The 13,762-nt window shown below is 41.3% G+C and overlaps 1 protein-coding gene across 2 annotated transcripts in view; it reads right to left on the bottom strand.

The window, feature by feature from the left end:
- Positions 1–8,934: 8,934 nt before the first annotated feature.
- Positions 8,935–13,762, bottom strand: part of SCAPER (S-phase cyclin A associated protein in the ER) — a 183,024-nt gene continuing 178,196 nt past the window's right edge. For both annotated transcript variants that reach the window (XM_066635063.1, XM_066635064.1), the window contains 2 exons: positions 11,860–11,911; positions 8,935–9,755 (listed from right to left, as the gene is read on the bottom strand). In XM_066635063.1, the coding sequence (XP_066491160.1) occupies positions 9,652–9,755; positions 11,860–11,911 (156 nt within the window). In that variant the 3' untranslated portion in view covers positions 8,935–9,651. The remainder of the gene's footprint in view (positions 9,756–11,859; positions 11,912–13,762) is intronic.

Here is a 13,762-nt window from a genome sequence, read left to right on the forward strand (position 1 = left end):
GCCCAGGAGCAGCTCTCACCACTAGGCGATGCTGCACAGGTGCGCTCCGCCTGCTGCCTCCCTCTGAGCTGAGCTGCGCGGCTGGCCAGCGGCCGCCCACCCTCCCTCCTCCGCTCCAGCCACCCCAAGCGAGGAGGGGGAGAGCGACTTGTCCCCGCGGTCCCCGGGGTGCATTCAGGCTGCGATCAATCCCGTGGCGTTTATTAATTCTCCTGTCTAGACGGCGGCGGTTTATCAGCTCCTGGCATCACCTGCAAGCGATACTCCTGGTCCTGCTGCTGCACGGGGGGGGGGGGCGGGGGGAGAGGAAGGCCTGCTGGCTCCCAGCACCAGCCTGGCACGTCCAGCTCTGGATGGCAGACGGGTCTGGGGTGTGACCTTGCATTGCCTCCCCCTCTCCTTGCTAAGGCTGCAGACCCCACAAGCAGGCTTCCTTAAAGAGTCAGGCTGCAGTCCTAGCCCCACTTTCCTGGGAGCAAGCCCCACTGGCTATGATGGGACTGACTTCTGTGTAGCATGCATAGGGTTGGGCTCTCAGGCTGCAATCCTAGCCACACTTTCCTGGGAGTAAGCCTTATTGACTGTAATGGGACTGACTTCTGAGTCGAATGCATAGGGTTGGGCTCTCAGGCTGCAATCCTATTCACCCCTTCCTGAAAGTAAGTCCCATTGACTTCTGAGGAGACATGCATAGGATTGGGCTCTCAGGCTACAATCCTAGCCCCACTTTTCTGGGAATAAATCCTATTGACTATAATGGGACTGACTTCTGAGTAGGTATGCATAGGGTTGGGCTCTCAGTCAGGCTGCAATCCTAGCCACACTTTCCTGGGAGTAAGTTCCACAGTCTATAATGGGACTGGCTTCTGAGTAGACATGAATAAGAGTGGACTCTCAGTTCCTGGAACTCAGTGGTGGATTCTAGAGAACTAACACTGGCATCATGTACCTAAGAACATAAGAAGAGCCCTGCTGGATCAGGCCAAAGGCCCATCTAGTCCAGCTTCCTGTAATAATAATAACAACAACAACAACAGGTATTTATATACCGCCTTTCTTGGTCTTTATTCAAGACTTTATTCAAGGCGGTTTACATAGGCAGGCTTTATTTAAATCCCTTATTAAATCGGGATTTTTACAATTTGAAAGAAGGTTCTTTCTTTCAAGAACCACTACATTCAAGGTGTTTCATTCCGATCTGGCTTCACATTCTGGCCTCCATCCTCCCACGCTCAGAGCAGATGGAATTGCTCGGCTTCAGCTTGTCAGCTGCTCCAAGGTCGCACGGTGCCGGTGGCCTCGAACTGGTGACCTTGTGGATGTTATCTTCAGGCAGACGGAGGCTCTACCCTCTAGACCTTCCTGTATCTTACAGTGGCCCACCAAATGGCCCACCAAATGCTTCAAGACACACTAGACAACAGACACAACCTGCGTCCTGGTGCCCTCCCCCACATCTGGCAGTCAGAGGTAGCTACCTTGCATATACCTACCATAACTTATAGCCTGTGATAGTCTTTTCCTCTGGAAATTTTTCCAATCAATCAGTCAATCAATCAAACCTTTATTAGGCATAAAGGAAATTTTTCCAATCTCCTCTTAAAGGCATCTAGGTGAGATGCCATCACTGCTTCTTGTGGCAGGGAGTTCCACAGACTAATGACATGCTGGGTAAAGAAATATTTTCTTTTGTTTTTCCTAACTCTCCCAACACTCTTTAGTGGATGTCCCCTGGTTCTGGTTATGTGAGTCTCTGCTCCCCAGCCTGGTGTATGCATGCAGCAGCAGAATGTGCTGGGAGAAGCTCTTTTTGGGTGCTTGCAGACAGTTTTGGCTTTAAGCTGTTTCTGCCCAATGTTGCTTTTATGCAACAGGGACCAAGTGTGTAGACCTGTGGGCTGGGCAGAAATGGATTAAAAATGGGGGAGAATTCATAAAATGTGATCCCCCCACTTCCCCTGCAATAAGAAGTGTTATAATACAGTCTCTATACAGCAGTGGTTCTCAAACTTTTTAACAATTTTTCGATCATTGGTTCCCAAACATTTTAGCACAGGGACCCACTTTTTAAAATAACACTGTATTGGAACCCACCTAGGTTTACTAGGCTTTTAAAAAAGGACATCAAAAGCAGAGGCATAGCTAGGTCATTTGACACCTGGGGCCCATAAATTTTTGTCACCCCATATGACTTAATTAAATAATTAATTAATTCATTCATTCATTCATTCATTCACTTTTTATACCACTCTTCCTCTAAGCAGCTCAGGGTGGTGTACATGGTTCCTCTCCTTATTTTGTCTTCACAACAACCCTGTGAAGTAGGTGAGCCAGAGATAGTAATAATCATGACATGGAGTGAATAATAATAAAGGCCAGAAAAATAAATGCAGTGAATATTTACCCACAAGTGATGGATGAAATTCTGCATCAAATGGTATATGACATGATGGTATTATTCCTAAAAGCCAGGATTTCCAGAATTTTGGTCACTTGGGTGTCACCCCCCCCCCCCATGTCTCATTGACCTGTTTTGAGTTAGGGCAGTGGTTCTCAAACTTTTAACACTGGGACCCACTTTTTAGAATGACAATCTTTCTGGGACCCACAGGAAGTGACGTCATGGCTGGAAGTGACATCAAGCAAAATAAAATAATTATAAATAATTAAAGAAAAACAGATACTTAAATAAGGGGAAGCCAGTCCTGTTTCATCAAGTGAATTTTGTTTCTAGCCTGCCTGCAATAACACCCCCTCCCACACACACAGATAAAGCAGTGAGATTTTCAGCCCTCCCCAGTGCCCACCTTACCAGCTCAGGCCTCTTGTTTATTCTTTGGGGGGGGGGGGGCTCCCTTCTGGAGCATTTGTTGAGCTCCACTTTCATTAGATGGGGACCATGCAGCTAGCCTTGCATTCCTCTTTGCCTGACTTGAGCAGGAGCCAAGGCACATTTGCTTACTCGTGAGTAAACGCGACCCTGTGGCTTACTTTCGATTTCCATAGGGTTCAATACATTCCTCTGCTTGGAGGGAGGGACTTCCTTCTTGGGTGTTTTTTGGGGGCTGCTTTCATTGGATCGGAACCATTCTGTTGTCACTGGATTCCTCTCAGCCTGCCCTTTCCGGTGAACTATGGCAAGTTCGCCTACTCACGAGTAAACATGCGATATGGCTCAGTTTTATTTTCCATAGGGTTCAATGCATTTTTCGTTTCTGATTTTTTGGCCATAACTTTTGATGGAAAGAAGATATTTCAATCCGGTTTTTTGCATTGCATTCCACTGGAAATTCCACATCCAATGGTATATAGCATGATGGGGTTACTCCGAACCTTCGCGATGTTAGTGATGTTGGGGCATTTGTGGTATTACACCCCCCAAGGGTGGTACCCAGGGCGGACCGCCCCCCGCTAGCTATGCCACTGATAGAAAGAAATAATATTTTAAGTAATAATAATCAGAAAAAAGACCCTTAAACATTTATCTCTCTATATTTACACATGCTTGCAAATTGCAGGAGCTTTGCAGAGTAATTAGAAGCTACAGGATCTGATTTTTGAATAGCCTCACAGCTTGAGGCAATTAGTTATCTGATATTTCTAACACCTTTTGGAGACCCAGCAAAAATCAGGTTCTGACCCATCAGTGGGCCCACAGTTTGGGAACTAGTGTTTTAGATAAAATGATAATCTGGGGACCCAACAGAAATGATGTCATGGCCAGAAGTGACATCATCAAGTAGGAAAATGTTTAACTCACTGATACAACAAAATAAAATCAACTAATTAAAAGTTTACAATAAGTGTAAGTTAAAAAAATTATGTAAAATAAGAAACACCATCCTCTCACTCTCACGCAGTTGCTGATCTGTTAAAAAAAAATCCCCAAACATTCCAAAGGCTGCAATCCTATCCTCATTCACCTGGGAGTAAGCCCCATTGACTATCATTATTAAACGCATATATATAGTAGCCCAGTGTTTCTCAAACTGTGGATTGGGACCCACTAGGTGGGTCGCAAGCCAATTTCAGGTGGGTCCCCATTCATTTCAATATTTTATTTTTAATATATTAGACTTGATGCTACCATCAAGGATTGTTAAAAAATTTTCAGTGGTGGGGGGGAGTGTTGGAACGCACTCTGCCCAGTCCAGGTCAGACCAAAGTCCTCCAGGAGCCTGAAGTAGCTGCATCTCTTTTGTTACACCCAATGCCAGCCCTTTATCCCACATGCCATTTGCTTCCACCATGGCTCCCCTTCTCCAGTGAAACAGGATAAGGGGAACAAAGCAGAAGAGGAAGTGTGGAGGATAGGACAGTGGTGGGCTAGTGTCTCCTCCTCACTTCTGCTTCATTTACCTCGTAGTAAGGGTGGGGAAAAGGAGAGCAGCAGATGCTTCCCCCCTAATGCCATCTGAGGTGAATGCTTCAGTCAATCTCAAGGATGGGCTGGCAATGGCCCTGTTCACACTAGTGCCAGTGGACAACACTACTGGGACAGTTTGCTGTTTTGTAGCTCATCAGTGGTATTTTGGCTTCTGCTTCTTCTGTGTGATGGGAAAATCAGGTGGAAGATGACTTTTTGGAATGCTTTACCCGGCTAAAAAATATCCCCAAAACTTCTCCAGTTGATAAAGGTTTTAAGTCAGACTGCTTCTTTCTGTGTCTTTGGATTAGACCAAAAGAGGGTATTGTCTAGATAGAAAAATGACTCACTTTTTGCAGGCCAAGGTGTTCCAAGGTCCATAAAGCACAAGGTGTTCCAAGAGTACAAGAAGCTTCTTAAACACCCTCAGGGCTGAGACGAACTGTACCTTCTGTAAAGGAAACATTTGTAGAGAGATGCTTTTGAAGGATCTGTAGATGCCGAAGAGACAGTGGCCCATCCTTTAAGATCAGCTGGGATGCCTCTCTTGCAAGTCCTAAGATTTAGTTGGCAGTGACCCAAGAGAAGGCCTCCTCCATGGGGGTGCCATGATGGTGGAACTCCATCTCTTTTGAGCTCCATCTCTCCTGGCTTTCTGGCAGCACCTAAAGCAGTGGTTCCCAATCTTTACTCAAAAAGTTGGGTAACCACTAAATTTTTGTGGGGCATGACAGGAGGTGGTGATGGCACTTCTGGGTTCATGCTGCCACCAACAAAGAAAAAAAGGGGGTTCCAGTACTGGTGCTGGAGCTCATTGTCGGCACTAGGAGGGTTTAAGATTGGGCCCTAAAAAGTTATTGCATGCTGAGCTCGCGTGGACTCTATATCATTAGATTCATTAAGCGTGGTCCTTAGTTAGCAGGTATGTATATGCAATGGTATAGTGATTAGAAAATAACAACCCAGCAGTCCATTTCAAAGGAAATTATTTGCAATAAAGCTGGTCCTGTAACTAGCTTGAAAGTATACCAGATAAGCTTGGTGACACTTCACAACTGATAACTTCCTAGCAAGGCTAAATAAAGCGAGTCTGTTATGTAATTATAAAACATTTTTAAGGAGAGATGAGGCCAAGGGTACAATCCTAAGCAGGTCTATTCAGAAGTAAGTCCTATTGTGTTCATGGGACTTACTCCCAGGAAAGTGAGGTTAGGATTGCAGCCCAAGTCTCATTAGAAATTCTCTGTCAGTTGATTTTCTCCTCTTCTCTTTAAGTTTTTCTGTTTGAAGAATTGTCACCTGAAGATCAGCAGCACTGTCCAAAATGTTCTATCGATTTCTGAATATTGCCATTTCTGATATAAGGTTTGTGTCCTTTTGTGTAAACTGATTCATTTCTCGAATATTTATTATTTTCTTGTAGATAGTAGAGGGGCCCTGAGGACAGACAACCTGATCTTAAGCTTGTTGAACTCAAGCTTGTTGAAATCTGTGCACAGATTCAGGCTGCAAACTTGCCATATTTTATGTGATTTCCAGCTTATCTCCTAATAATTTTTATCACACAACCATTCTTTGAGATATTAACCAGATACCTGCCAAACAAAAAGAGGGGTCAGCCAGCAAAATAACTATATATTACTGTGCAAATACAAATATACACATTCTCTCTCTCTCTCTCTCTCTCTCTCTCTCTCTCTCACACACACACACACACACACACACACACACAGAGGTTGGAACACAAGCTCAATTAGAGTGTAAACCTGCCCTGATCCCCTGCAACCATCACAGTCTGGCCAGGGTGATCAGATGTCCTCTTTTTCTAGGACATCTCCTCTTTTATAGCATAATGTCCTGGAAAAGAACTTAAATGTCCCCTTTCCCCTCTGAGCTGCCCATTATGACATCTGATCGTGTGTGTGTGTGTGTGTGTGTGTGTGTGTGTGTGAGTGAGAGAGAGAGAGAGAGATTTTTACTTAAAACTCCATTTGCAATTGTTCAAGATTCTCTCTTTGCCCACTTACTTTTTTTTTTTTTTAAATTAAGCCTTGAGACTTGCAGGGAAAGAGCTCAGTTCAGGAGGCTCTTTCAATTAAACATTTAACTGCAATCCTCATCTGGTTTCTTGGGAGGTTAATCACAGTTGTCTTAATTATTTATGACTTTTTGGCAAAAACTCTGGCTTGATCAGAAGTATTTATATAGTCTGTTGGATAACAACATACAGGAAATCCCATCCGCAGAGTCGTTACAATTATATGGATGAGCCCCTTTTGGAAGCAAAAAAATAGAAGGCAGTTTCTTCAGTTCAGACATGGTCCCACCTCCCTCTGTGAAGGAAGCACTTAGGTGGGTTTAATCAATAATCTTTCCCTGGTACGGGATTAAGGCACACCTGTGTGGATTCTTCTCTCCCCAGGGAGTTCAGAGGGTTTGTTGAGATCCTGTTTATTAACTGAACTGGGCTCCAGTTCTTCCTTGTCTAGGGCGCTCTTACAAGAAATTGAGTCGAGGTTTTTCCAAGCTGTTCTGGGCACCAGGCCCCATTTTGCTGGCTCTGGTGTTGTCATAAAGTTCTAAAATCATTTTCCAGTAACAAGAGCACAAGATTTACAGGCCTTATATCAGGTTCCAAGGATTTAACATTAATGATATTGAGGGCAAAACAGAAGGAGGATGTGTACAGATAATATTGGTGTTTTAAGGATAGTCTTCACATGATGCTGAGGTCAACAACAACACCTGCATTGGTTTCTTTTTTAGTAATAACTTCCAAGTTGTGTGAAGCAGCACTGGGAATAGGGAGTCTTTGAATGTGGTGGGACCTTCATAATTGGAGGTCTTTAAATGTAAGTTACACCTTTAGTTTTTGGTTAGATTACACAGGCCAACACACATTTTGCTTCCTTAAACGTTACACCAATTCCTGGGTATGTTTGGGGTGCTGATTCCAAAAATGGCATCCGTTTTGCCCTATCACGTCTAGTTTTGGAGACACGGCATAGCCTCTTTAGGGAATGGTTCAAGCAGCTTCCTCATGAGGAAGCTTACACCATGGCTTCCTCATGAAGAAGCTGCTTGAACCATTCACTAATGAGGCTATATCTCCAAAACTAGACGTGAGAGGGCAAAATGGATGCCATTCTTGGGATCAGCACCCCAAATTTATATCAAACCACCATAAAGTATGGGGAAAAATTTTCTGACCCTCAATTTTGTAGGCCTGTGTTATTTTACGTGAATTCAGCTCCTGAAAGAAGAGGGTTGACAGGAGGATTTCAATTTAACATCCCTGTGTGTCCATCAGCAGAAGTGAAGGTGCACTGGCCTGTAACAAGAAAATCTTAAAAGTACTATTCTAGAAAGGCTTGGAGATCCATGAAGGCCATTTCAAATTTTGCAACTTTATGGGCCAGTTCACACCATGCAGGCACGGCCACTTTTTCCCTTCATCACAGTTGCCACACAGAGAACTTTCTTCTTCATGCTTAGGAGCTTAACCTGAAAAAATTATTCTTTTAACTTACTGCATAATGGTTCTCAAACATTTAGGGAACATTACTCCCTAAGTAAGTCTTTGTGGAGAAGAGGTGAGGGTAGCGACCTTGCTGAGGGAGGTGAGGTGCTTTTACTTACTATGGGCTTGTGCAAGCAGCAGAAGATGTGGGGAGCCCCGCACAGCTCTTCACAGAACTCCCCAAGGCTTGGAATGTAGAAAAACAGCACAAACCACCTTCTGGTTGCAATGTGAAACTGGAAGTGGTTTGTGTGCTCTACATCCCAAGCTTCGGGGAGCCCTTGCAGAGGGCTGCATGGGGCTCCCCACACCTATTGATGCTTGCAGAAGCCCACAGTAAGTAAATGCACCCCCCTCACCCTCCTTAGCGATGCAATCCTAGGAGGCATCGTTGCCTCCCCCCTTCTCCCACTCCTTAAAGGGATGGGGGAAGCTTTACATGAACTGATGGGTCACGACCCACCAGTTTGAGAACCACTGCTTTAGAGAATGTTTTCACATTTCTTTGAATGTACCCTATCCCAATAATATCTGAAAATAGGAGAAGGTGGAGAGAGTGATAATTTAGGTCTGCATCAAGTAGTTTCTGTAGCTACGAGTGTCAATGCCTGGTTGCTGGGGCCCTGGGACACGATCCTAGACTGGCACCACTACTTGTCCCCTGATGGTGCGTTAAGTTCTGCCACTGCCATCAGTACCGAGGTTCATTGGTTAGCTTGGCTGGGGTGAGCCTTCTGATAGTTGTGGGCCCTTGGCCAGTGCCTAACCTGACCAATCTCTGAAACTTCCCTGGCTAGTTACCATTACTGGTTTGTGTTCACTTATGTGAAATCTCACTCTCGCTTTTTTGAGGGTCCAGTCATTCCAAACCACTATATCTAGTTATTTAATTTAGTGAGCAATTAGTTATTTCATTTTTTTTTCCTGTAAACGGATTTGTGAAATTTTCTTTTGAAAAGTGGTATATAAATACCATTGTTAACAACAACTCAAGATACTGTATATGCTTCTGTTATTTAAAAAAACCCAATCCTCACTGGTTGTAATATTGCTTTTAATAACTTTATTGAAAATTAACCGTTTACAGCAGCAGATTGAGAATGGCTGTTGTAAAAATGTACAAATTCTTTTGCAACAACACCTACACATTAAAAGTAAACTGGATACCAAGATCCAAAGGTTTAACTGTTGTAGTACTTGCATCAATTTAAATACTTGTATCTATGTTTATGATTTTAGGCTTTCTAAATAACTGAGTACATCCTGTTGTATAAAAAAGTTATACAAAACATGTGACAAAAACAGAATAAATTATTTTTTTTACAAATTATATAGAACAAAACAGAGCGCAATCGACTGGGAAGTTCTCTTACACAGTCTCCACTGAAATGAATGAGAATAAGAGCACTGCTTTTGCACAGGTTCCATTTATTTCAATGGGGTTGATTAAGAGAACTTTCTAGTGCCTCTTGTATATATTTAGCAGCTTTACAGTGCAATAGATGCTACACCATTGGGTATAAGGTACCATGATGTAGCATATATTAATGCAAAAACTTATTTTCAAAGTGACAAAACCAAATTTAAAGTATGTACAGTTCTTTTGAAACAAATAGTGCAAATTATATATATATTATATAAATATATATATATACAGTATATGCATTGTGAGTATACAAACAATCTTTAGAACAGCTTCCTAGAGAAAGTAACAAATTGCTTAATAATTACAAAGGTTAAATCTTCTGAACATTAAAACAAAAGCTTATTTTTTCTCTTTCTTCAAGAAGAACTGTCGTGCTTCTTCCCAAGTCGGGCGAGGAAATCGATTTGCGAGCTCAAGGTAATCTTGAGAACTGAAGATCTTTTCTGGGGAATGAAGAACATAAAGAGAAAACTATTTTGTCGTAAAATGAAAAATGTGATGGCAAAATTGCAGAAATGTTTTATGTATTGAAAAAGCAAAGTGAACACACTGTAATGCAAACAACAGAAACAGCACACCTCCTAAAAAAATACAAAGAAGAAATAATAATAAAAATCCCCTATGGTCATATATGATCCTGAAAGTTATCTGAAAACATGACAAATAGGTCTTTTTCAATACACTTATTTGACCGTTATCCATGACATGATCTCCTGTAGGAAGTCAGTTTTGATGCAATGCTGACATTCCAAATTTTGGTGTGCTGTTCCGAGATGGATAGAAGCTTTTCCCGTTTGCTGTGAAGCATATCTTGGCAGTACTGAGTAAACTACAGTCACTTCCAAATCAATGTTCTTAACCACATCCTTAAGACAACATAACAATATGATTTTGGGATTGTAAGTAATAGCTAATAGATATTCAGCTGTTCCATGACCAGACTTTAAAACGGTAATGCAAAAAGGATGCATTATCAAACAAGACCCAACAAAGTACAGAAAGCCTGCACAGGACAGGCTCCACATCACCGACAAGAATCATATACATAGTTGTAAATCTGACTACTTGTATGTGGTAAAATGCTACTGAAACTGGTCTTACAAAAATTCTCTTTCAGTTTAGCTGATAACTAACACATGCCTCTGTATGCAAGACCACAATCAATGTCCATACCTTGTGACCAAAGTCCTTCTCCCATTTCTTAATAAAAATGCTGGACTGGTCACTTACATATGATAGTAAAGAATACAAATGGTTTATCAGATCTTTGGAATGACTAGAATCAGCATGAAAGTGGGTTCTCTCTCCCAGGCCCTTGTGTTTTCTACACGAAGATAAAACAGTATGTCTTGCTTGAAAGTACTGAAACCTCAAGCAAAATATAGTGCTTTCCTTACCGAGACATTTAATATATTTCTATAGCTCTACTTTATTAAGATTGTTCGTTAGGCATAACAAGAGCAAGAAATAACAACAAAAGGAGAAAAATTATAATTAAGATTAGAAGAAAAATTTGGAAATTTTATTAATGTATCCTTCTACTGGGAGGTAGATCACTTTCTGGAAGAAAAGTCTTCTAATAATTAGATCAGTGTTTCTCAAACCGTGGGTCGGGACCCACTAGGTGGGTCATGAGCCAATTTCAGGTGGGTCCCCATTCATTTCAATATTTTATTTTTAATATATTAGACTTGATGCTACCATAGCATGTGACTGCAAATGTTACAGACCTGTACTTTTAACAACTATGTTTATGCTTTTAACAATGATGGTAAACAGGACTTATTCCTGGGTAAGTGTAGGTAGGATTGCAGCCTAGGATTGTTAAAAATTTCCCTGCTCGATGATGTCACTTACGGTGGGTCCCGACAAGATTCTTTTTCTAAAAAGTGGGTCCTGATGCTAAATGTGTGAGAACCACTGAATTAGATCATGCTCTTCTTATTATAACTGGATTGAAAATACAGGTTCCATTTGCACATTCTTACCCCATCATTTTATCCCATTCCACATTTTACAAATCAGGACAATCCCACAAAAACTCTGCATGATGTGTGCTTTTTGGAAGTTTCAAGTACTCCAAATAAGAAGCTGTTGCAAGGTCCTTCACATATTGGCCTGATTTCCATTTCCAAGATAGTGTTATGGTACATCTGTGTTCTCTTTGCTGTGGGTTCAGTTTTGTGCTGTCAGAACAGTGAATGCAGTGAACGGGAGAACCATTACCACTGCCTGGAAAAATTACACAACTTCGGGGAGAAGATTGCACAGCACTGTGGTCTAGAAGCAGACGCCCAAATTCTGAACCCCAAAACTATAGGAGCCACGATGATCCAAAGTAATTCCTTCCCAAATCCCATTGCAAACCAGCCACACCAAAACCAAATTTAAAAGTGATTTTAAGACAATGACTTTTCTTCAGGATACAGAACTTCCATCCATGACCAGGATGCAACTGACATGTCAGTCTGATTGCCTCCTAAAAGTAACAATGCACATGGTCAGCCATTCAACTGCAAATTCGATATGTGGATATACTGTGTTTACCTCTTTGATGAGAAGGCTGGTTGTCTGTTTGACTTGAACTCTGTGTGAAATCCTATAGAAACAGAATCAATAGCATTCATTTGTCAACTGCTAGATAGAATTTTTTTTTTTTTAATTATACATTAAAAATAGATTCTGGTTTGCTGCCACACTGTGGACTCAATTCCCAAATAAAAGTTCTACCACAAGACTTGCAATGCAACATAGCTTCGTTATCAATCACAGCTTATCAAAATGCCTATTTTTGAATTTGTAAAGTGCTCGACAAGGCCCCAGCTTTGAAAATTAAAAAAAAAGGAGCCACATGACATACCTATTGGATAAAATCTGTAACAGATAATGAATTTGAAACATAAAATACTTCTGATTGGCTCCTCCTGTTTTATTCTCCTGATAAGATCAGTGTATGTATTTCGACAACGGTAATTCAGATAGCTCAGCAAAATTTACTGCAAGTGCCTATTAGTTTAAAATTAGCTGTGACAGCCAAGAAGGCTTCTTTAGTAGTAGGCCTGAGATTGTGGAACCATCCCTTTCAAAGAAGAGTTGTAGTTCAGAGGCAGACTACATGCTTTACATGGTTCAATCCTGGAAAGTGCCAGTTAAAAGATTCATAGCTAATAAAACCGGGAAAGGCCTCTTGCTAGAGAACTCGGTGAGTCGCTGATGTAAAGAGCATCTTGGGCGAGAGGAAGCAGTGGACTCATAGTCAAAGGCAGCATATTTTGGAGAAATCTGTCAGATTTGGGCATGTGCTCAAGCAGCTCATTTAGCCTTGAAAAACTTCTTCAGATTAGAGGCCGACTACATAATATACCAGGTAGAGCTGCAATTACTGTTGTAAACTGCTATTCATAACTGTCGTTGTTTATGACAGTTATTTATTGTCGTCTTTATTAATTACTGTACATTGTTGTGCCTCACGTTAGGGTTATTTCACTGAAAGGTGAATTATAAATACACGCAACACCTGCAGTGCGGTCTTCCATGGGGCACTGAAAGGAGATTTGCTGCTTTAAACGTACCAACGTGGATCCAAAAATAGTTTTGCTTAGTTTTCTTTTAAAAAAATAATATTGGAATAACGGCAAAAATTAGTGCTGAACTTAAAGAGTGGCATCAAGATTAATTTTTATTAGATACTGTATTGGAAATTGGAATAGCCCAGTAGTTCGCAAATGTTTTTGAGTGGCAGCTCCCTTGATCCACTGGGCTCCCCATTAGGGTTACAATCCTAAATGTTGTATAGGGTGGTAGGTTTTTCAAAAGGATTCCGCAGCTCCCCAGGAAGTCACGGCTCACAGTTTGGGAACCACTAGCCCTTCAAAATAAGAGAAGGGATTCAATGAAGCTTGAGAAGTGATTCTTTCGGTGAAGAAATGTCTACCAGAAGTCTAAGATTAAGTTTTCAATACTGAATCATGTTTGTTCTTATGCTATATTATATATATATTGAATCAAACCTCTGATGGACAGTTATAATATATGGCCAAATTGGGTTCAAAACAATTTTGGACTACATTTTGGTCTTCTGGGGAACAGGTAGCATGTTTCTTTTTCCACTTTCAAATTTCTGTGTTATTTACTGCATATTTATAGCCTGCTGTTTGTTTATTTTTATATTTATTTATATTGACCAAATACTGTAATATTTTAACCCATCTGTTATTTGTAAGATGAATAATTATGATTAATGCAAAAATACTGATAGGACTAACCCCACATAAAGTGTAAGTGAACATAAAATACTATTTTCTGGGCAGATGTACATTCTCCACATGAACAGGTAAACTAAAAACATGGGCCTGATTCTGTATTTACCTGTACACGTTGGCTAAGATCCAAAAAACTGTCCAACTAGTTATGGAAACTTAAGGGGAATGTGGACTTTCTTGAAGCACAT

This window comes from Tiliqua scincoides, chromosome 8, assembly GCF_035046505.1.
Source record: "Tiliqua scincoides isolate rTilSci1 chromosome 8, rTilSci1.hap2, whole genome shotgun sequence".
NCBI lineage: Eukaryota > Metazoa > Chordata > Lepidosauria > Squamata > Scincidae > Tiliqua > Tiliqua scincoides.